Source organism: Marmota monax, unplaced genomic scaffold (genome assembly GCF_021218885.2).
Source record: "Marmota monax isolate L192 unplaced genomic scaffold, Marmota_monax_Labrador192_F-V1.1 WCK01_AAM20220418_F8-fsc00017, whole genome shotgun sequence".
NCBI classification, from domain to species: domain Eukaryota; kingdom Metazoa; phylum Chordata; class Mammalia; order Rodentia; family Sciuridae; genus Marmota; species Marmota monax.
Genome location: NW_026695241.1, coordinates 7,912,107 through 7,936,122, shown reverse-complemented (window position 1 = coordinate 7,936,122; position 24,016 = coordinate 7,912,107). Strand labels below are relative to the sequence as shown.

Here is a 24,016-nt window from a genome sequence, read left to right as displayed (position 1 = left end):
CTATATAGATTATAGGATGACCACTTCTGAGGCTTAGGGTGAAATAGAGAGGTTTTTTTTTTTCCCCTACCTAATTGATTAACATCATTATCTCATTTAATTCCTAATCCAACCCTAAAAGAATGCTAAGTCAAGGCCCATTGTCCCCATTTTATAAGGGGGGATGTTTATCTAACATTTTTAAGGCTTGAGTGACATAAAGAGATGATTCTGTTATGTAAAGCACCTTGTTTGGGGTTGGGGGTAGAGAGTAATGCTGGACCATACCGCTGTATAAATACTCAACTGGGCCAAGGTTTGATGAGTCATCTAAGGCCCTAACACCATTACATCATAACTTAGGGCTCAGGTGAAGAAAGGCTCTAGTGAAGACATCCTTTCTACACATGTAGACACCATCTCTGAGCCACCAGGAGCCCAAGCCTGAACTGAGTCCAGAATCCACTGTCCAGGTCTAGGCTAGCTGCAGTTCTGTTAACTGTCCATTACATCAGAGTTTACCAATTTGATCGTGAGAACAAGTCTACCAATACTTCAGAATCATTATAATATTAAATGTGACTAAATAGTCCTTGTTGAGACTTTTAGTTTTCTTACCCAGGAAAACATCAAAAGCTAATATTAAAAGCTTAATTTATTTTCCACGGGAAACAGTATGCACAATGAAAAATATCCATTTCCCCCAGAATGAATCATAAATACTTGCACAGGAATAGCTCATAGAAATGGGCGTCCATAATCTACTGGCTATATAGAAATTAAAAACAAAATTTGGCCAGGTGACGTGACACAAACCTGTAATCTTGGATCATAATTTCAAGGCCAGCCTAGGGAACTTAGTGACACACTGTCTCAAAATAAAAAAATAAAAAGGGCTGGGGATATGGCTCAGTGATAGAGCACCCATGGATTCCATCCCTGTACTGCAAATAATAATAATAATGATAATTACTCTAGATTTCCCTTAAACAGATTAATATACACATATATGCAACTAAGGACAACATCAGTGTCATTTTATTCACATTTGTCAATGAACAGCAACATTCCAAAAATATTAGATTTCTAAGACTACACCATTTACCACATTGCTTTTCCCTCTGAATTATTAGGTGATAGTTTGAAAAAAAAAAAAAAAAAAGCTTTTTAAAAAAGGCATTAACTGGGGCTGGGGTTGTGGCTCAGTGGTAGAGCGCTTGCTTATAATGTGTGAGACACTGGGTTCGATTCTCAGCACCACATATAAAATAAATAAAATAAAGGTATTGTGTCCATCTACAACTAAAAAAATAAAAAATTTTTAAAAAAGGCCATCAACTGGGGCTGGAATTGGGCTCAGTGGTAGAGCGCTTGCCTAGCATGTGTGAGACACTGGGTTCAATACTCAGCACCACATCTAAATAAATAAATTAAAGGTCCATTGACAACTAAAAAAATATTTTTTAAAAAAGGTATTAACTGCTACTCAGAAGCTAAAGCAGGAAAATCACAAGTTCAAGGCCAGCTTTGGCATCTTAGTGAGATACTATCTCCAAATAAAAACTAAAAAGGGCTAGGAATGTAGCTCAGTGGTAGCACTCCTGGATCAATCCCCAGTAATAACAAAGAAAAAAAAATTTAAAAAAGGTATTAACTACCAACTACCATGGATGCCTATGATTTATTCAAAATGACTGATTCTCCACTATTTCCCAAATGCAGATTCTGGACTAGTGGCACCCCTGTATCTAACCACCAGAGGGGAGCATTTTCATACAGAAATGCACGCAGGACTCCAAAGCTGCCAGTCAGCAGAAAAGACTGTCCAGACCCACAAAGAAATTGAGGTTCCTCCTCCCTGTCAGTACTTACTAAAACCCCATCCCTGAACCAGTGGTAGGGACTCAAATACAAACATGGAGGTGGGGAGAACATGGGAGAGAGGAGGCCTAGGACCCATGTTCTAATCACTGGATGGTTCTCCATCCCAATGGATGACCCTGCCAATTCTCTTTGAACTGTCACTCCTGACCAGTTCTTTCACACCATGTGAAACTCAAAGCCCTTCCACAGTCTTTCTTTTTCACAAAATGACCTCTTAAGATTCACCCACTGGGCCAGATGTGGTGGCACATGCCTGTAATCCCAGCGGCAGGGGAGGCTGAGGCAGAAGGATCACAAGTTCAAAGCCAGCCTCAGCAAAAGCAAGGTGCTAAGCAACTCGGTGAGACCCTGTCTCTAAATAAAATACAAAATACAGCTGGGGATGTGGCTCAGTGGTCGAGTGCCCGTGTTCAATCCCCAGTACCAAAAAAAAAAAAAAAAAGAAGAATCACCCATGGGAATAGGAAAGACGGTAGAATGAATCAGACATAACTTTCCTATGTTCATATATGAGTACAGGACCAGTGTAACTCCACATCATGTACAAACACAAAAATGAGAAGTTATATTCGTGTGTGTAGGATATGTCAAAATACATTCTACTGTCATATATAAAACTAAAAAGAACAAATTTTAAAAAATTAAAAAGACTCACCACTGGCCCCAATTTCTAATAGGCAACAAGAGAAACAGAAAAAGAGTAAAAGGGCTCTTCTCCCTTGGGACTCCCATTATTGTCTCACTCGGGTTTCCATGGTTCACTAAGCCCTCACCTACCAGGCACAGGACATGATGAATAAGGAGCCCCTATTCTCATGGAGCACCATAGGCAAAAAAGACAAAAATCAAATCTACAAGAAAACGCAGACATGAAATACGCTAGCCGTCTCTCAGAGGCTGAGAACACAGGCTCTAGTCTTGCTACTCCGCATACTAGATTAATAGCAAGGCTAAGACATTTCAAGTCTTCATCAATAAAGCAGCAGCAATAAAAATGTGCCAGACAGGGTGACCATAAGGATTAAAGAAGATACAAGTCCTCCTCATGATGTCTGACCCAGAACAAGCATTTACTGAATTAGTTATGTATTATTTGAATCATTGTTACAAAAGAAAGAAAAAAAAAGGAACTTAGTGAGAACTAAGAAAACTAGACATTTGGTAGAGTTCAGAATGCTGCATTTAAAACTAAATCTTAGAGAATAACTATGAATGCGCCAGACACGGGGAGGAAGGGCATTCCAGAAAAGGTCCGGGCTAGGACAGGCCTAAGCACGATTAGAAACCATGGGTTCTGGGAGCCAGAATCAAGGCTGGGCCAGGGAATACAAAACAGAGATGGTGAACCACAGGAGTCGGCACTTAATCCTGTAGCCAGGGAGATGTGGAGAAGAGGAATGTGCTCAGATTTGGCCCTGACCTGTAACTTTAAGAGCCTCCGTGCTACATCTTTTGCTTATCCATCCAGAAGACTGAATGGAAACAAGTGACACAGGCAGGGAGGCCAGATGGGAGGCAGCTACCTAGTCCAGAGGAGAGAGGATAGCTTAAAGAATAGTTGTGGGGCCAGGTGCGGTGGTGTAAGCCTGTAATCCCAGTGACTCCAGAGGCTGAGGCAGGAGGGTTGCAAGTTTGAGACCAGCCTCATCAATTTAGTGAGGCCCTAAGTGACTTAGCAAGACCCTGTCTCAAAACAAAAACAATTTTAAAAGGGCAGGGGATATGGCTTAGTGGTTAAGTGCCTCTGGGTTAAATCCCCAGTACTCCCTAACCCCCCAAAATAGAAAAGCTGTACGATTGAGTGAAACCTTTCAAGTCTCAGTTTAGATGTCAGGGTGCTGGGAAGACTTTCCTAACTTCCTAACTTGGGAGTTCTGGGTTAGGCACCTTTCTCCTAACGGATCCTACAGCATCACAGACATCCCCCAAAACAGCTCTTAACATCAGTCTCTGTAGATTCACTCAACAAATTCATCAAGGCCTACAATGAGCTGGACATGTGCATGCTGTTGGGAATACAGTGGTTAAGACAGCAAGAGTGTCTGTCCCTGTGCATCACTGTGGACCTTACGTGCAATGGGGGATGCAGATAACTAACAAACAAATGAATATGCAAAGTCAGGTGTGTTAGATGTTATGAAAAAGGATAAAACAGGATAAGGATAAAACAGGAGTAAGGGATAAATACAGACAGATAATATTGGAGGAGGGTGACACAGGGTAATCAGAGACAGCCTCTGAAGATGATCACATCTGAATGTGATTGTAATGAGGGGAACGAGGCAGGAGAAGAGATGGGGAAACAAACATTCCAGGCAGAAAGAAGCAAGTACACCATCCCCAGGGGTGAAACATGCTCACAGCCCAGCAAGGATACTAGTGTGGACAGAACAGAGTGAGCAAGGAGGAGGGTCAGTAAACAAGGTCAGAGCCAGGCAAGGGCCACATCGCGTCCAGCATGGTACACATGGTAAGTTAGATGGAATGCCAATGGAGAGGTTTAGGAAGAGTGAGGGGATCCGACACACATTAAACTCAGATCATTCAGGTTGAGTTATGGAAAATAAGCTAGAGGCAGGGGAGGCACAGAAACAGTGAGTCAGAAGCTACTCCAGTGCCCCAGAGGAGAAACAATGGTGGCTGATATAAAGTTGTTAGCAGAGGAGGTGGTACACACGGTCAGCTTTCAGATCTGTTTTGAAGGTAGAGCAGCTGGGCTTATTGATGAATGGGATGTGGTATGAAAAGAACTAAGAATCCAGTTTGACTCCTGAGTTTGGAGTCTGAGCAAGTAGCTGTGTTTAGTGTGCTGTCACTTGTTAACATAAGAAACAGGTCTGGGGCAGGAAGCGGACAAGAGATGAAGAGGTCTGGTTTTAAACAGAGCAAACTGATGAGCCTCATGGGTACCCAGAGGGACATGTCAAGTAGGCAGTGGGATGTGGAGAGAAAACGCAGGGAAAAGGCAGGACTCGAGGTAAAATCTGATGCACTGCTGGTAGGTAAGCCTGAGACCAGGTGATAAGGCCTAAAGGAGGAGAGAGGGACAGGAGTCTCAGCACTCACCCAGCAAAGTGGCTGAGAAGAAACGGCCTGGAGGGAGGAAACCCAGGAGCAGTGCTCAGGGCTGCAGGATGTAGTGGGAGAGAACTTCCGAAATGACCACTGGGTGACGGTCATCTGACCATGACAAGCATGTCACTAGAGTGGTGGCCCAGGGAGACAGGGTGAAAGGAAGGGGAGAACAAATATGCACAACTCTTTAAAAGAAGTCGCTATAAAGAAAAGCAAGGACACCTGCTGAGACTAGAGGGGAGGGTAGAGTGAAGGACACGTGGAACACCACGGCCTGTTTGTTCTCTCATGGGAACATCCAGCAGACAGGGAGACCCACATGGGCTACTAAAAACATACACCAGGAAGAAGGGGCATAAATTGTTAAAATGGTTTGAAAAGCTGAGTAATCTTTACCTAAAATGCTGACCAGAGCAGTGATTTTTAAAAAAGGATAATATTCCATTTTTTAGCTTCTGAGAATAGAATGGTTCAAATAACTTGTAGAAAGAAATCTCTGAGGAATAACTAATTAATAGAAGTTGGTCCAAAACCAAACTTAGATATAGGAGATGTCATTTTAATATACAACATAAATAAAGAGCTTTTAAAAAGTGTCAGAAAAAGCTGTGATTTGGTAAAATTTGCCTTTTTAAGCAACACTATAAGGTTCAAAATTAAAATTCCTAAATTTTATTATTTTCTACAATTTCTATGAGCAGAAGATACTCACAAGTTACACTGGTTTAATCTGTAAAATTTGTGTCGAGCGACACACAGTCTCCATACATATTTTGCTGTTTCCATGTCTTCCTGGCAAACAAAATATACATAAAGTAGCATGAAAGCACACACGACTTGATACTTTTAATGCAGAGTTTGTCTGAGGACAAGACACTTTTGGGTGACACTATGTTAAAGTCACTTTCCACACACTCTGGTTCTTTCATTTTCTAACACTATGCCTATCATATGAATGCTAAAGTAGGATTTAAATGACGCGAAGACAAAAAAAAAATATCTTTTGTAACAGTGTAAGTCTGGTATTAAACCGCTTCAAAATGACTTGGAAATTTAAAACTTATAAAAATATCAACTTTCATTCTTGACAAATATATTCAAAGACTTTTTATAAAAATATTTGTTTCAGTGACTAAACATTGCCTTTGTCATGAATGCATAAATAAATAGCTGTTAAATAACAGATCTGAAGAGCCACTCATTTTTGTCCGTGGATTCAGATATTGGTCTTTACTTTCTCACTTGCTTAGTCTCAAAGATCAGGAGGATCAGACAGTACTTACTTATTCAAAAACTCATTTACTCAAAAATATTTACCGAGCAACTACTTTTTGCCAAGTGTCACCTTGTAAAATATTATGTTATAAAACTTTATAATGGCTTATAAAATTATGAAATAGTATAATTTTAATACTACCCTCCCCTCCAAACACACAAAAGCCCACAGAGATGCTAACTTATTAACTTTCAGGAGAAGTGTTCCATGAAGAGTGAAGTGTTCTGTTTACTCACAGTTTGAAACTGGATGGTCTCCTCTTTATTTGCCAGCTCTAATGCAAAAAAGGACTTGTTGTGGGACATGTTAGCAATGTCCTGCCACCTGCAGAACAGAGAAGAGCAATGTGAGTATGTGTATACTAGGAGAAAGAACATATGACCTTTTTCTTTTTCTTAAAGCTTGATGCATAACTTAGTATTTGTTAATCATTTTTGAAAGAAAATAATTATTTTCATCAGCTAGCATGCATTTTCTAATTGAAGTGACAGCAATTATAAAGTAAATACCTGTACACTAAGTGAAGGAAAAGAGTATTTAAAAGATATACGTCAAAAACGTACTTAAGGCCACTGAATTATATGCTTAAGATTACTAAAGTGGTAAATTTCATATTCTGTAAAAATTAACTAAATAAAAAAGGTAGAGTATATTATCCTCATTTGCTAGATTAGCTTGATGATCAATGATCCCTATGTTAGCTAGCTGCCAGTGCCTCAACATTTTAAAGGGTGCCCATTACAACGATGCCAGAACAAATATTAACTTGCATTGGCTTCTAGAGATACTAAAATTAGATACTAAATTAGTAAGATACACTGCTTCCAAAGAGCTCTTTTAGAAGGTGGGGTGTCAACATATACAACATAAAAGCAAATAAGTCCTGTTAAGAGCTATAGGTAAACAGGATGAAATAAGGCACAAAAGCCGAGAGGACCGCTCTGAAAACCATCAGGTTGACATTGAAGTGCAAAGAACTAAGGAGTGAACTATTCTGGGTATATTCACTAGGACACAAAATTCTATCTTGCACTTTCTAAATTTTATCATACTTAGCTTTTATATATTAGTATTTGATTTTATTAGATAGCTGGGTACTTTTATAAAAGGGATAAATAGCTCTGGAACAAAATGGGTTTGGGGGTGGGGGTTAGGATACTGGGGATTTGACTCAGAGAAACTCAGCCACTGAGCCACATCCCCAGCCCTATTTTGTATTTTATTTACAGACAGGGTCTGAGTTGCTTAGCACCTCACTTTTGCTGAGGCTGGCTTTGAATTCAGGATCCTCCTGCCTCAGCCTCCCGAGCCACTGGGATTACAGGTGTGCACCACCACAACCTGCTGGAATAAAATGTTTTAACCTACTTTATTGACTTCACTATAACAGATTGAATATATGTCCCCTGAGCTACTTGAAATAAGTGTTTCAGACTCTGGAGTTTTTCTGTTTTAAGCTACTTTATAAAAACAAAATTTGCATAGACTGACAGCTGAGAATCCCCAATCTGAAAATTCAAAATATAAAATGTTCCAATATCTGGGAAAAGAATTTTTTTCCCCAGCACTGCAGATGAAACCCACAGCCTGGTCCATGCAAGGCAAGCACCATGGAGCTACATCCCCATCCCCAAAACCTGAAACTTTCTGAAAATCGTGATGTGCTCAAATAGTTTTGGTAGTTGCATTACAGATGATCAAACCTGTACTGGATTTACTTACATAAAATCTATTAAAATTAAAATCAATTTAGTACTGATCCAATGTTTTTTTAAGCCTAAAAATTATTATCATATTAAATAAGATGGTTGAAAACATTCCTATCCAGAGATGAAGACAACCTAGTAGATGCCTCAAGTTTCCATGAGACCCCTTGGGCACCATCAGAGTCCTGCACTTAGGTGCACGTTCCTCTCCCTGTCCCTCAACTCAGCATGCTGGGAAGACTTAATGTAACTGGTTTGAGGAAAAGGTAGAACTACCAGGGGAGCAGCCCCGTCTAGAGCAGTGCAGCGTAGGAGTGGCTGCACCGAGCCAGGTCTGTTCTCTGCAGAGAACGTAAGGCCCAGAGACAGTACAGCAAAGGAACGGAAGGGAGAGTATCAGCTTAGGGAAACAATTCTAAAAAGGAAAAACTAGTTCAAGACAAAATAAATTTGAATAACTTGTGTTGGCAGGGAATAGTACGGGGTTAAGAGGAATAAAGGGAGATACGAAAAAAGGAGCTGTTTAATCCAGTGGCCAGGCTTAAAGTGGAGAGTATCAGTTCTAGTCTTGGTTAGGCCAGTTAATAACTTGACTTTTCTAAGCTTCAATTATCCCACATGCAAAGTGATAATAATACCTGTTGCTCAGAGTTGTTACAAAGATTAATGTGAATATTCAGCATAGCACCTGGCTCATGATAAACTGCACATGATAAAAGGCAGACACAAAGGAACCAAAATCTGAAGTGGCAGAATCTGTTTCAAGCTACTTTATAAAAATAATATTAACTTAATTTTTCATCAAGATAGACTCTCAGAGTAAAATACTTCTATGAAATAACATTGAGTTTTTTAAAATTACAGATTTTAAAGAGTTATAATGTAGGTATTGAACAACATAACACACTTTACTTTGTTTAAGATATAAATTGGAACACAGAATACCAGGAATTAACCATAATTTCATTCATTACTCAGAAATTACATACCACAGTTAGGTGTGGTGGCACACACCTATAATCCCAGCTGCTTGGGAGGCTGAGGCAGGAGGATCACAAGTTCAAAGCCAGCCTCAACAACTTATTAAGGCCCTAAGCAACTTAGCAAGATACTGTCTCAAAATAAAAAATAAAAAGGGCTGGGGATGTGGCTTAGTGGTTGAGTGCCCTTGAGTGCCAAAAAAAAAAAAAAAAAATTACACATCACTATTATAGCTACTATAGACATCCATTCTGTCTTTCCTACTACATATAATCCAAGATTTCCACAAATATAACATTTTTATAATCTGGTGGGGGAGGGGGAATCAATATCACAAAAGTAATTGAAATTTGCTGAGATGTTGGTATTTTAGAAATTTTGTTACATAACTAGAGTCAAAAGAAAGGTCTAAATTTTCCATAACAAATAGCCCTAGAAATCAGCTCAAATGAAAAATTCACACCAAAACAAAGAATGGCCCCCATATAGCAAGAAAAGGGTCACATTTTTTAAGCATTTTATAAGTTAAGTGATCTTGGTGCTGGGGTGTTGTTCAGTGGTTGAGATGCCCCCAGCATGTAAGAGGCCCGGGTTCCATCCCCAGCATCATGGGGAGAAAAAAACTAGTTCATCATTATAAACACTTTTTTCTGCACATTTTTAAAAAATATATATATTTTTTTAGTTGTGAATGAACCTTTATTTTTATTTATCTATATGCAGTGTTGGGAATCAAACCCAGGACCTCACACATGCTAGGCAAGCGCTCTACCACTGAGCCACAACCCCAGCCCCTACACACTGGTTTGGAAGAGAGTGGTATATTAATGAACCACTACATTCAGGTGGTATCTCACTCTAGGAAGGGAATATTTCCATTTTCTAATAAGACCATGGGAGAGACTTGTAATCTTTTAAACAACTCTAAGTACTAAAAAAAGAAAACCCACCAATGGGAGCCACAGAATACACATTTTCTTATCTTACAGAGATAAGAAAAATACCTAAATATCACAGGAGGCCTTCCGTTCTTGTGTTTCACAAAGATACCTTCAAGACATGCTCCAATGGCTATGTCACTCCCTTGGCTGTCCTAAAAGGGGAGAATAGAGAAAAACTCAGGAATCAGATACATAAGATTGCAACAACTACACTCAGTTCCCTAAACTTGTTGCCCAGATATAAAATGTTCCAAAAATCTACAAAATAATTCTTCAGAAGGAAAACAATCTAAATAATATAAATATTATATCCTATAAATACATATGAAAACTGAAAGAATTTGTACTCTTTTTTCCCCCCAATATTCAGCATTAAACTAATTATTTATTTCCTTTTTTGGCATCTACAACGTTAGCTGGCAATATAAACAGAAATGGTATAGAAGTGCCAACAGTAGAGATATTATATTTACAAAAGGGTTTGCTATTTCAAAAAGGTGAAGAGAATGAAAAGATGTAGGATGTAATAATTAAGAGAGAGGATAAGACAGAATGGTAGTAAAGAGTAAAAGGAAGAGTGGAAGAGAGAACAGTAGAATTTGACTATTAGGGAAAGAAAAGAGAAGAAGATAATCAAGGGAATTAGGAGAAAAATAATATGAAACAAAACAAAAACTAAAACCAAGGTATACTAATCAAAAACCCTAGTCCTTAAAAAAGAGTCAAGAAAATAGCTACCTTCAAGAAATGCTAGAAATGAGAAGATTGAGACAAATATATATATATCTCCATGGGCTGTTCAGCATACAAAAATTAAAAACCAAAAAGAAAAAAAAAGGTTCTTGATGGGATATTTCCAGCTTTTTAAAATGCCTGTTAACTTTTGATTGGATGTTGAATTTTACTGGATTCTGCTGTATTCCTTACAAGAGTGTAGGATTTTGTTCTCAGATCTTCTGAGGCTTGTTGTAAGCCAAGAGCAGTCTTACTACAGGATTAATTACCTACACTATTGAGATATGACTGTTCTTCTCTCTGATGCCTTTTATATTAGATCTTCCATTCTGTGGAATTTTCTACAACTCCCAGAACTTCAGGAATTCTAAGAAGTTCTTTTGGTGATTCTTTTCCAGGCCTAATTGTGTTTTATTCCATGTATGTGCAGAGAGAACTCAGCCAAAGCCTCTTGAAGGCCCCTGTAAAAATCTCCAGAGTTCTTTGTGGAGCTCCCTCTTTTCAGAACTCCATCCTGCAAATTTCTGGCACTCTGGCCTCATTTGTATTCTGCTTTATTTCTCTTCAACTCAGCAAGACTCTCAGTTTGAGTATCCCTCTCTGTACTATAGTCTGAAAACTGCCTCCAGACTGGGGAAATTGCAGAGCTAGCTTCATTTGTAGCTTTTCTTTCAGAGATCACAGTCTCGTGCTGCTTCAAGTACAAGGTCTGAAAATAATTATTTCATACATTTTGTGAAATTTTCCATATATTTTTGGAGAGAGGCAACTCCTATAGCAGTCGGTCTTTCACAAAAGCCTGATTTATTCTTTTTTAATTCCTGCATAGTATTCTTCTACATTTTATTTCATCTTTTTTCAATGATTTACTCTGTCAAGGATCAGCCAAGAGACAGGACAGTAATTTGAAAAGGAAATGTTTAATAAAACACACAGTAATTTGAACAGGGATGTTTAATAAAAAGAAATATGAACTAGGAGTAAGAGATTAACTATGGAAGGGATAGAAAGCAGTACTTATTACAAGAATAGCATAGAGAGAGCAGCCGCTATCTCTAGTGTACAGTACCCATCTAAGAAATAAATCTGGAAGAGTCCCCTCCCTTCTGGAGCTGGGATCTAAAATTTGAGAAGTCATGATGGCCATGACCAATGAAATGGCAGAGAGGTCCAATGAGCTGCTGTAAGCCAAACCTAGCAAGGAGGGAACTACTCACTTTTTGAGGTGATGGTGGAATTTTCAGGAGGAAAATTCCTGAGAATTCATTGAGCAACTGGGGATGTGCCAGTAGAATGTACCAGGAAGCTGCCCTGGGGTGAGCTGTGAAACTCACTGGCAAACTGTTTCAGGGATGTGGAAGCTGTTCACAGAGGGCCATGACACTCGTTGGGGATGAGAACCACTAGATGTACCCACAAATGCCACTGTCAGCCACACAGTTGAACCAAGAAGAAAACAAGCATGCTAGATTCTAGGAAGAGAAAGCCCTGTCTCCTTCAGCATCTTCCCTAGGACCCTCTACTGACAAAACTTCAAATCATGTCCACTTATCAAAACAGAATTGCTTAGAGTCCAGCTCCATTATGGCAGAGCAAGAAGAAAATGGTGGATTTGGATCGAAAGGCAATACATTAATAACTAATATCATATGCATTTCCATTTTTCCAATTTTTTCTATGATTATTAAAAGCAAAATTTCTTAATTGAATTTTTCTTAACATTTTCATTTTTTCCTTAGCAAAGAAGCAACACAATAATAAAGAAAAAACTCTTTTTCTTTTTCTTTTTTGGGGCGGGGGTGCGGGCGTGTACTGAGGACTGAACTCAGGGGCACTCAACCTCTGAGCCACATCCCCAGCCCTATTTTGTATTTTATTTAAAAACAGGGTCTCACCGAGTTGCTTAGCACCTCACCGTTTCTGAGGGTGGCTTTGAACTCGTGATCCTCCTGCCTCAGCCTCCTGAGCTGCAAGGATTACAGGTGTGTGCCACCCTGCCTGGCTTTCTTAAAATTTAAAAAGCTCAAAGTACAAGCTGCAAAATGGGACTGTTTTCTCACAAAATTTTGTTCACAAAGGCCTTAGCTTTTAAACTTTCCAACCTTTGATACATCAGGGCATCCTCAAGCTTCCTCACTGTTTTCTCATATTGCTAAGCCTAATTTTAGAGAGCCCCAGACGTCATGCCACACTGACCTTGGCAGGGTAGCTCTCTTCTCCATAGCCATCCATTCTCTCTACCTCCTGCATGTACAGCATTTCAGCATCAGGAGCCGTGAGCCCTCTGCAACCCAAAAGATGTTAGTAAGATTGTTCACAAAATGAAAAAAATTTAAATAACACTATTCTTAAAAATTACACATCAATTTGGTATAAAACATTATAAATATTTCAAGCTTTTAAGCATCTGTAATTGGTTACATAGCTCTTTTTCAATATTTACCAAAAATTGGTGCCTGTAAAGCACTACACTAAACGCTAAGAGTGAGTAAGTTACACAAGATCCTATTCCTTATATTGTAGGAAGGCAAGAAATGAAACAGCCCCTAAAACACTTTCAAGTGAAAGCTATTTTTTTTTTCCTAAACCAACAAGTAAGTGCTTAATTCCCCAAATTGTCAGGCATTACTAAGAATCATGTACTAACTGCCAAATGATAAATGGAAGGTAGAAGGGCATGAGGAAGTAGGTGGAAATCTCTTTCCGCTCAGATGATTGGGGCACTACGAGGATAGCAAGCGGTGCGGGAAGGAGGAGGCTCAAATGCATGGAGACTCTCCTCTCCAGGTTCATCTACTGCTCCCCCATACACCCCACATTGCAGCCATTCCAACTCTGCATTTCTTTGAATGCACCACGTTCCGTCACATTTATGGACTTCTATACATGTTAATCCCCCTTTCTGGTATATCTGTCACCCACTTTCTGGTATATCTGTCACCCACAAGTGAACGTGGCCAACCCTAATATCTTTCACTCCTCAGTGCATGTATCACTCTCTGTCTGTCACCTTGTGGAACTCCCCAATGCCCACCCTTGCCCTGTGCAGTCCCAATACATTCTGCCCACAACCCTCCCACTGCATCCATTATTTTATTATATGACTATAATTACTGTTTTACTATAATTATCATTACAATGGGTTTTCCTGCCCATCCCTTAAATTGTCAGGCTGGGAATGCACTATTGGGAGACAGGAAATTATTCTATTTATCTTTCAGCCACAACATCCAATACTGTGCATCATACAGAGTAAGAATACTAATGAGCTCCTAAACACTGTCTTTTAAGGAAATGCACAAGTGAGTGAATTAAAGTGACAAAAGGCAGGGCAACGTGTGCCTGAGGGATCAATTATGCAAGGAAAGAAATGGTTTGAACAGCAGAAGGTAGAGTTGAAAAAGTGCAGGATTTAGCCAACTTATGAGAGCAAGGAAGTACCATGAGCACATGGGAGGGGGTGCGGAGAGATAGGAGGGCAGTGTTATTATAGGAAGACTAATCTTTTGTGAGAGATTGAAGTAGAGAGAGTAGAGGTAAAATGTTATTTTATTTGGAAAGAAATAAACAATATTATAATCAGAACTCTACCATATGTAGAGTCCTAACTCATTTTTGAGACAAATAGTAAATAGTAAAGAATTTATTGAATATAAAGTACCAGGAAGTATGTGGTATTTGCCTTAAAATAAGAGCCAGCATTCTCTAGAAGAGGGTTTTCCGTATAGGCAACACAGAGATTCACCATCCAAGAAATTCAGAATCCACTAGCACAGAGGTACAAAGAGGCATAGTCAGAGTATAAGCCCCAGGGCACTCATGGGGGCTCCCCAGAGGACAAAAATACTGCAGGAGAAAGTCTGCAGGAGAAAACTTGAAATACTACTCCCAAAATACTACTACCAAGGCAAATAACTTCATACTTCTTGAATCGAAAAGCAAACAAATCCCCCTAATCTTGCACTAACATATACAGGCTTAGGTTACCAACCTTTTTAAATGTATGGGCTGACAAATTGGCTTCCTTCAAATGACTGGCTGCTTTCATCTACCTCAGTTTCCTCAATGGTTTAAAACATGAATAATAAATAATAAATTCAAATGGGTAAGCATACTTGGCACATACAGTGTTATGTAAAAGTTGGTTACTTATAATAGCACCAATAGCAGGAAAAGTTTCAAATTGAATGTATCAATGCAAATTTTTAAATTTAAACAGGCATTAATTCCACACAATTTCCTGTCTTATTTATTAGTTTTACCTGTATTTTTGATGTAGCAAGGCCACTTTTTGGGTTGCTTCTTCCAATACTTTTTCATCTTGTAACCATCCCTGAAGAAAACACACAGCTGTTAAATATGTAAATTTCTTCGGAAAAATCATTGCTACTATCATTGGCTCTTTTCACTTCAGGCAAACTGTGACTAGTATTAATATTTGAGAGCTGTGCTATGTATACAATCACAATCTTTCTAATGAATTAAATGGCTTCTGCTCAAGAGCCAAAAAAACTTGCCCTGCCTTCTCAGTTCAGACCAGAGAAAGTTTTAGCTGAATTATTTCAGCAAGGTAACATCAGGCAGCCAGTTCTGAGTCTAGTGCAAAAACTTCTTGTACATTCTGTGGTTGGCTGTGCAGAAACTCAGAAGAAGGACACACCACCTCCCTTAATTGTTCCAATAATAGTTTTCATGTCACTTCCATTAGAAGTGACATTTCAACATTAACTTTATAAGGTTTCAAGTCTTCAGTGAGAAGCAAAACTTCTGCATGGTTCTCAGAAACTGAAAACAAAACTCCTTAGACTCACATCCAAATACAAAACACATTTTTCTGGGCACAATGCACTGACTACAGCCCTTTCCGTTTCTGTGAGTTTACAAGGACCAAGAAGACTCCAATATGAAAAGGAATGACACCTTGAAAGATGCTGATTTTTGATGCTATTCCTGCCTCATAAGTCTACCTAATGGACTTAATTTCAGGGATTATTAAGGGTATAGAATAAACTGTTTATATAAAGGCCCAGGGACAAAAGAAGTCTTACCACAGGAAACAAGGCAAATTTTTGAAGAAAGTCCTGGGATTCATACTGATCAAAATCACCAAAATCAGCTATAAAAAATGACAAAAAATTCACATGTTGATAAACTTAATTTGTATAGCAAAACATACACAAGAAAATACAACATGCAGTATACAAATAAATGGTGTAATTATGATTCAGAAGTCATATTTGTCTGATAGCTATAATAAGACTGTGTTTTTACAGTATCTTTTTAAAATATTCATTAAATGGATTCATGTCTCGACTTGGAAAATGCCTGTGCATTAAGAAAAAAAGTTAGAAACTACATATAATATGCTCTGATTTTCATAACCAAAAACCAAACAAAACCTTCCCTGTAATGGCATATGCTTTCCTCTGCACAGAAAAGTGTCAGGAAGAAACCAAACTGGAGAATGGAATTAGATCACCTAATCATCTATATGTTATAGCAACATGTATTTGTTTTAAAATTTTAAATCATTAAAAAAACAGAGAGCCAGGGCCAGAGTTGTGGCTCAGTAGAAAAGTGCTCACCTCGCACATGTGAGACACTGAGTTTGATCCTCAGCACCACATAAAAATAGACAAAATAAAAATATTGCGTCCATCTATAACTAAAAAATAAAAAATAAATAAATAAAAAACGGAGAGCCAGGCACAGTGGCACACCCCCTATAACTCCAGCAGCTCAGGAGGTTAAGGCAGGAAGATGGTGAATTCAAAGCCAGCCTCAGCAACTCAGCAAGGCCCTAAGCAACTCAACAAGACTCTGTCTCTAAATAAAATATAAAAAAAGAGCTGGAGGTATGGCTCAGTGGTAAAGCATGGTTGGGTTTCAATCCCTGGTACACGTCCCCGCGCACACAAAAAAACAAAAAAACCCTGAGAGTTCAGCAAAACCTTTATGAAAAAGTAATTTATTTTTATTTTTATTTTATTTTTATTTTTTGTGGTGCTGAAGATAAAAACCAAGGCCTCATGCATGCTAGGCAAGCTCTTCTAACAGTTACATCCGCAGCCCAAATATAATTTTAATTTTTTAAGTATAAGGGATTGAACCCAGGGACACTTAGCCTCTGAGACACATTCCCAGTGTTTAGTTTTGTTTTTTGTTGTTGTTTTGTTTTGTTATGTATATAATCACATATATCACATTGGGTTTTTTTGGTGGGGGTGGGGCAGAGTTGTCTTTAATTTTGACACAGGGTCTCACTAAGTTGCTTAGAGACTCAATAAGTTGCTGAGACTGGCTTTGAACTTGCGATCCCCCTGCCTCAGGCTGTCAAGCTGCTGGGATTACAGGAATGCACCCCTGCACCGGGCTTCCAAAAGTAATTCTTAAAGTCAAGATGATACTTAAAATTCAAAGTAGTTTGAAAAGGAACATGGCTCTAGGTGTATCTAGCAAGTGTCTATCTAAAGATGACAAGTCTCCATGTCTAGTAATATCTAGAGAAATTTTACTGATGCTTTTAATTTTCAGTTCTCCAAGGTAAAATGCCAGTTATCATTTGAAATAACACCCTTTCAGAAATACTGCCATAGTATATACATACATGTAAATGCACATATATTAAACATGTGGAAAATGAAAAAATTAAAAAATGCTTGTGAAAATCATTTCTATTATGGCTGATGATGCTCCATAATTTTGTCAATTACTTAAGAAACCAAACAATTGAATATACTTAAAGTAGAAGTGACTATAATCTCATCCACCCATTGCATGATAGATTTACTTCCTAAACTGCTAGCTAGTAGCCAATCAAGTGCTAGAGCTAGATAGAGACATAGCATATTAAATGCTCTGGACATATATATGTGTCAATTTATTACACTTTTTGCTTTCTTGACATATAACTTGGTTAACTTTCCAGAAGTCTCATATTTTATTGAAGTAATTCAAATTAATTTCTTTCTATAAAGAAGCCCTTAGAGGATAGCATTTATAGTTAACATACAAACACTATAAGACATACACATTCAAATGTATGATGTCACCATAAAAGACGTATACATTCAAATGTATGATATGTCAAGATCATTGTACTGTCATGTGTAACTAATAAAAATAAATAAATAAAAATAAAATAAAAGACGTATACAGAAAGTCAAGTTACTTTAAGAATCCCTTGCTATTTTGTTATAACACATTTTAATCTGATTGAACTACCACATTATTATTAGTTTAATCATTTCATATGCATTATTTACCTTGAACGGCTAAACCTGCTAGCTGAATCGCTTGTTCCAACGTACAAGGAATGTTTCCCTCCAAGATATCTTTCTTCAGCTGCAAGTAATACTGATACCTATGAAAACGTCAATTTTATAAAGTGAATATCAATTTATCTCCAATCAATGCTTTTTACCATAACTTGGTAGAGGAGCATAAATCAGTCAAATAAAACCTTAACCCCAGATGATTTTAAAGAATAACAATGTCCTTGACCATATTTACATTCATATAAAATCTAATTTAATGAGTTATTTATCCCTAACTATAGTTATTTCAAAGCTAAAGTATTTATAAGACAACAGGTCATTTTCTTATGCCTTGTAAGATAGTCCCTACAATTTGTTCTTTCATTGTTGTTGTTTTTGTAGATGGACACAATACCTTTATTTTATTTATTTATTTTTTATGTGGCGCTCTTGGAATGAACCCAGTGTCTCACACTTGCAAGGCAAGCACACCATCACTGACCCACAACCCCTACAATTTATTAATCAATTGCAGGTCTTTTTTTGGTACCAGGGATTGAACCCAGGGGTACTTAACCACTAAGCCGTATCCCCAGGGTCTGGCTAAGTTGCTTAGGACCTTGCTAAAATGCTGAGACTGGTTGTGAACTTGAGATCCTCTTGCCTTGGCCTCCCAAGCCACTGGAATTATAGATGTGTACCACCACGCCCAGCAAAATGGCAGGTCTTTAAAAACTCATAGTAACTCAAAAATATAAGGATTCAGTCAGTTTGGCAGAAGTTCCCCAAGCCTAGAAAGTAAAGACTGAGAAAACTAACTTCTGATATTAATTTTTTTATGAAATCCCAGAATATCTACTGAAATACTTTAATATTCTGTAATGTGTGACTTTTAAGATATAGAGCACCAGTTACCAGCACAAGCTTTAGCGTCAGGCAGACCTAGGTTAAATTCCAGCTCTCTAATTAAGGATTCTGCAGGAATTTGGGCAGGTCATAATCTGTAGATTTAAAATTTTATTTACTTATGTATTTTGGTACTGGGGCTTGAACCCAGGGGTGCTCTAACACTTAGTTACATTCCCAGCCCTTTCTATTTTTTGAGATAGTGTCTCACAAAGTTGCTAAAGCTGCCCTCAAATTTTCAATTCTCCTGCCTCAGTCTCCTGAGTCACTGGAATTACAGGCATGTGCCACGATGCCTGGCTTTTAGATTTAAACTTTATTACCGGTAAATGGTACCATTGCCCCTTCACTGGATGACTATATTCAAATAATATATATAAAGGTCTGAACACAAGAAAAGGAACATAGCTGAGACTCCAAGAGTCTCACTTTAAGTTGTGCACTTTAAGTCTCTACCACTTCTCCATTCTAATAAAACTCTAGAGTAAAGATGTATCACTTTTATTTGTTCATTGAACAGGTAATTACTAGGCCTACTATGTGTTCAAGACACCAGAGATACAGTGTTGAGTGATGATCCACCAACTTTACCAGTGCAGTCCTTAGAGCACCCTAATCCAGAATCTCCCCAGGTTGGCTGGCTGTGAAGCACAGTCCAGGTGCAATTCCTGCTGGAAGTCCCCAGAGAGCCCACCCCTTTAATTGCTTCATGTGCAGTCTTATATCATCTTTTTTTATTTTAGCAAGGTTTAAAGTTTCTGTTCTTTGTTATTTTTTTAAGAGTTTCTAATGTTTTTTTTCTTTAATACCTTTATTCCATTCATTTATTTTTATGTGGTGCTGAGGATTGAACCCAGGGCCCTGCACATGCTAGGCAAGTGCTCTACCGCTGAGCCCCAGTCCCTGAAGTTTCTGTTCTTTGTTATAAAAGAACTTAACCAAAACACCTTCAATTCAAATAGGAAGACTTTAAATCCAACTTTCCCACTTCTACCTGCTAATGGCAGAACTCACCAATTTCCCTCAGTCAGCAAATATAATATAGGTAGCTCTGGGATCCTTTCAAAGAGGAAAACTTAAACCTTTATATAAAACAGCTGATTTCAAAAGCCCATATGAATGAGACTGTATTTAGGAAAGTCTATCTATTGGACATATTGTCCACAGATTCCACTTTAAAATTCTAGGATTTAGTCTTCTACAGGAAAATTTTCTTAACCTTAATGTTATACATAAATTGCTATTTATAAGAACTGATTCTTCACATATGCTCTAAATTGTTCATTGCTGTTCAATGCCTTTTACATAAACTCTCCCTTGAAAATTTAGATGATATACCAGGAAAAACTGTCACTCTTGCAAACAAGTATGCTCCTAACTATGAGCCCAAATAAATCTCTTTGTTAAAACATACCCAGGCTGTGGAAAGTAGCAGAAAAAGGACTATACAGTGACCAATGAGGTTGTTTTTATGAATTCATAAATTTTTAAGTGTATCAATTGTATTTCAATCTATGGACTCAATATTCATTACGATGCCCAAAATTTCCTATTTTTCCTAAATAAAAGCTCCTTCAAGTAAGTTCCTGAGTCTTTTTACATCAATGGTCTTGACTTCCCATGGTCTCAGGGTTACCTACACAGGGATTTCACCATCTCCCCTTATAATTCCAATTTCTATCATGGAAAATGGTATTAAAGTCCAAAATCTTGTGCCAGGGTGTTCATGGTATATATTTGTTATTGCTTCCAAGCCTTTTCATGGCCCAGAGCACCAGTCTTTATATTAGAGCTTGTTTATTCATTAATTAGTTTTCTGAAGCTGGGTTCTACAATACTTTCTTTAGAGAAAGCACACAGAAAAAATATTCCCAAATTCCTGCCTGTTCTCAACTGTCTGCTATAGATGGTTCCCCCTAATCACCACCATATGTTTAAGGACTAACCCACCATGTGATGACATTTAGAGATGAGGTCTTTGGTAGATAATTAAGTTTAGATGAAGTATGAGGGTAGGCCCGCTCATGATGAAATTAGAACACAAGAATTTGCTCCTTCTGCCATGTGAGGACCTTCGGTGAAGTTCTGCAAGCTGGGACGCAAGCTCTCATCAGAACCCAACTACACCCAGACCTCCAGACTGGAAAATACACTTCTGTTGTTTAAGTCATGCTGTCTGCTATTTTTTCATGGCAGCTTGAGTGGACTGAAACATATTTGCTGGATATATAATCACTGCCTCATATTTTCTTTCCTTGAGTATTGTTAAATGTTACTTTCACCAAGTTGCTAAGGGCCTTTGCTAAGTTGCTGAGGCTGACTGTGAACTTGTGATTCTCCTGCCTCAGCCTTCAGAGTTGCTAGGATTGTAGGCATGCACCAACACACCCAGCTAAATGTCACTTTTATCTATTGTCATTAAGTATTCTTCTAAACATCTGATACTACCTTATTAATTTTATAAATAACAAAAGTTTCTGCATATTCAGTTTCCACTGATTTTGCAGAATATGTCTTGGTACTGAATACTCTGGGTTGACAGTTTCTGTGTACTTCCCCCCCCCCAAAAAAAAAAGTTTTCTTGGGCTGGGGATGTGGCTCAAGCGGTAGCGTGCTCGCTTGGCATGCACGCCACACTGGGTTCGATCCTCAGCACCACATACAATAAAATAAAGATGCTGAGTCCACCGAAAACTAAAAAAAAAAAAAAAAAAAAAAGTTTTCTTACTATAGTATGCTCTATTTTCCTGTTGCATTTTTCTCAAATAATTACAATTCAGATTTAACTGGTTCTTTCATATCATTGTTATCTTCTGAATTTTTTTGTTCATTTTGTAATATCAGATGGCAATTTTATGCTCCTTTGTGGCCCCACTTTCCTGACTCAGCCTTCATTTTCTGTAGATATGTTAAGATTTTCATCCTCCCCTTTTTTTCTTCAAGTATCTTTAAATTGAATTGTTTAACATCTTGAGGTGTAATTAGCATACAATAAACTGCTCAAATTTAAACTTTACATTTTCTGACATACGAACATACTCATGCAACCACCACCATAAGATATGAATCATCTCTGTTTGTACACAAAGTATGTTGACACCCAATTCAAGTCTTCATACATGTACTTTGTATAATGATGTCCATCACATTCCACCATCCTTGCTAACAGAGATATGAAAAATTGTGGTATATATGTGTATTAAGAATTGTAATGCAAAAAAACAAAGTACATGTATAAAGGCATAAATTGGCGTAACATACCTTATATACAGAGATAAGAAAAATTGTGCTCTATATATGTAATAAGAATTGTAATGCATTCCACTTCTGTTGTGTATTTATAAAAAAAATAAAATAAATTAAAAAAAATAAAGATATGAATCACCTATGAAAGTATCTGCGCCTCTTGGCCCTTTCTCCTTCTCCTTCCTCACTGCTCTACTTTGTAACTCTACAGATGTTGGAACTTCTCCAGGATGTAACCAAGTAGAGGGAAAGAAGATGCTGAGGATGGTGGAACAGTGAGAAAGAGCAAGGGTCCATGACTTTGTGGAGATGCTGACAGCTCTGCATGGCTGACCTCGGAACCTCTTTTCAAGAATACCTTGGCTTTTGTTTGCTATGGCCATACTTAACTCTTTTCTATTTTTTCTTTTTGTGATACCAGGGATTGAATCCAGGCCTCAGACCATTCTAGGCAAGTAGTCTACCACTGAGTTACATCCCCAGCCATATTTTGGGGGTCTGAGAGGAGTAAGTGGGGATTAAATCCAGGGGTGCTTAACCACTCAGCCACATCCCCAGCCCTTTTTGTGACAGGGTCTCACTAAGTTGCTTCAGGTCTCACTATATTGCTGAGGTGGGCCTCAAACTTGTGATCCTCCTGCCTCAGCCTCCCAAGTAGCTGGAATTATAGGTGTGTGCTTCTGCACCCCAATTTATGGCAACATTTAATTCTTACTGATAGAACTTCCCTAAGTTTTCCTACATCTAAATCAATGAGCAATCCTACTGATAATCTAACAGGCCCATTCCCTTTCTACCCTTCCTATGGCAAATGCCTTTGTTTAGGTCTCTGTTCTAGACTAAGTCCCAGATTACAGCAAAGACATTCCTAACTAGTCCCCTATTGCCTATAATTGTTGAGGTCTTGCCACTTCTACATTACATTATAGGTGAATTTTGTAAAAATGTACATTTGGTCCTGGCATTCCATTAAAATTTGAACAAGATTTCCTCATTGTAACATGCTTTTTTGACTAGTTACATGCCTATTTTTCAAACCTTCTCTCTCCTCTCCAGGTAATATGCGAAACTTTCACCACCAGCCATTGTTGTTTTTTTGTTTTGTTTTGTTTTTTAGTTGTAATTGGAGACAATACCTTTATTTTATTTTTATGTGGTGCTGAGGATCAAATCCAGTGCCTTGCATGTGCTAGGCGAGCGCTCTACAGCTGAGCCACAACCCCAACCCCAACTCCTCTGCTTTGACCAGGTTATTCCCGCTAACCAGAAAATTTCTTCTAAAGTCTATCAAAAGTCAGCTTCTTTACCTTCCCTGTTCAGGATCTGCATGCCTGCCCCTATGGATCCAGAGCTTTAATGAAAGCATTTATCATAGGCTACTCTGATTGCTTATTTACATGAACTGCCAGTTGGATGAAGAGTTTCATGTGTATCTTCATCTCCCACATTATCCAACCTAGCTCTTAGATCATAGTGTACCTTCAAAAAGGGTTTAAATGAGTTAAGATGATCAGTTCATGTTTTTCCTCCTGGCTCCATTTCTCTCTTCACAAGCCATAATCAGGTTCTTACTTTCTCCAGGGTACTGTTAGCTTTCATAAGAAAGGTAAAGCTAAAGAAAATATGGACTTAAAACCTAGGAAAAAGATATGTACACAAATAACCACAATGAGAGACTATGACAACTGTCATCTTCACCCAGTTACAAGCAAACTCTAGGACAGTCTGGAGAAGGCAAAGGTCATTCCAGCTTCATGGAGGAGGTGGCTTCTGAACTACAATTTGTAAGATAAACAGGATTACAGTACATAAATATGAGACAGACCTCGGACACAAAGACGAAAGGGTGTGTGGCATGTTCAGGGCACGAGCAGTAGTCCAGTGTGGCTCCAGAGTAATGTTAACAGATTAAATCATTTTTAAAAAGTGGAGGATTTCAGAGAACTCGGGAAAGCTCAAGAATTCAATTTTTCCCCCAGATTGAACCCTTGGCCTTACTCAAGCTAGGCAAGCACTCTAACACTGAGCTAC

At 38.2% G+C, this 24,016-nt stretch overlaps 1 protein-coding gene across 3 annotated transcripts in view; it reads right to left on the bottom strand.

Moving 5' to 3' along the window:
* The window catches only part of Ptpn21 (protein tyrosine phosphatase non-receptor type 21), a 76,532-nt gene that overhangs the window by 24,493 nt on the left and 28,023 nt on the right, over positions 1 to 24,016 (bottom strand). For all 3 annotated transcript variants that reach the window (XM_046440706.2, XM_046440707.2, XM_046440708.2), the window contains exons 4-10: positions 17,843 to 17,940; positions 15,626 to 15,693; positions 14,840 to 14,910; positions 12,774 to 12,861; positions 9,906 to 9,994; positions 6,451 to 6,538; positions 5,651 to 5,730 (exon numbers count right to left, since the gene is read on the bottom strand). In XM_046440706.2, the coding sequence (XP_046296662.1) occupies positions 5,651 to 5,730; positions 6,451 to 6,538; positions 9,906 to 9,994; positions 12,774 to 12,861; positions 14,840 to 14,910; positions 15,626 to 15,693; positions 17,843 to 17,940 (582 nt within the window). The remainder of the gene's footprint in view (positions 1 to 5,650; positions 5,731 to 6,450; positions 6,539 to 9,905; positions 9,995 to 12,773; positions 12,862 to 14,839; positions 14,911 to 15,625; positions 15,694 to 17,842; positions 17,941 to 24,016) is intronic.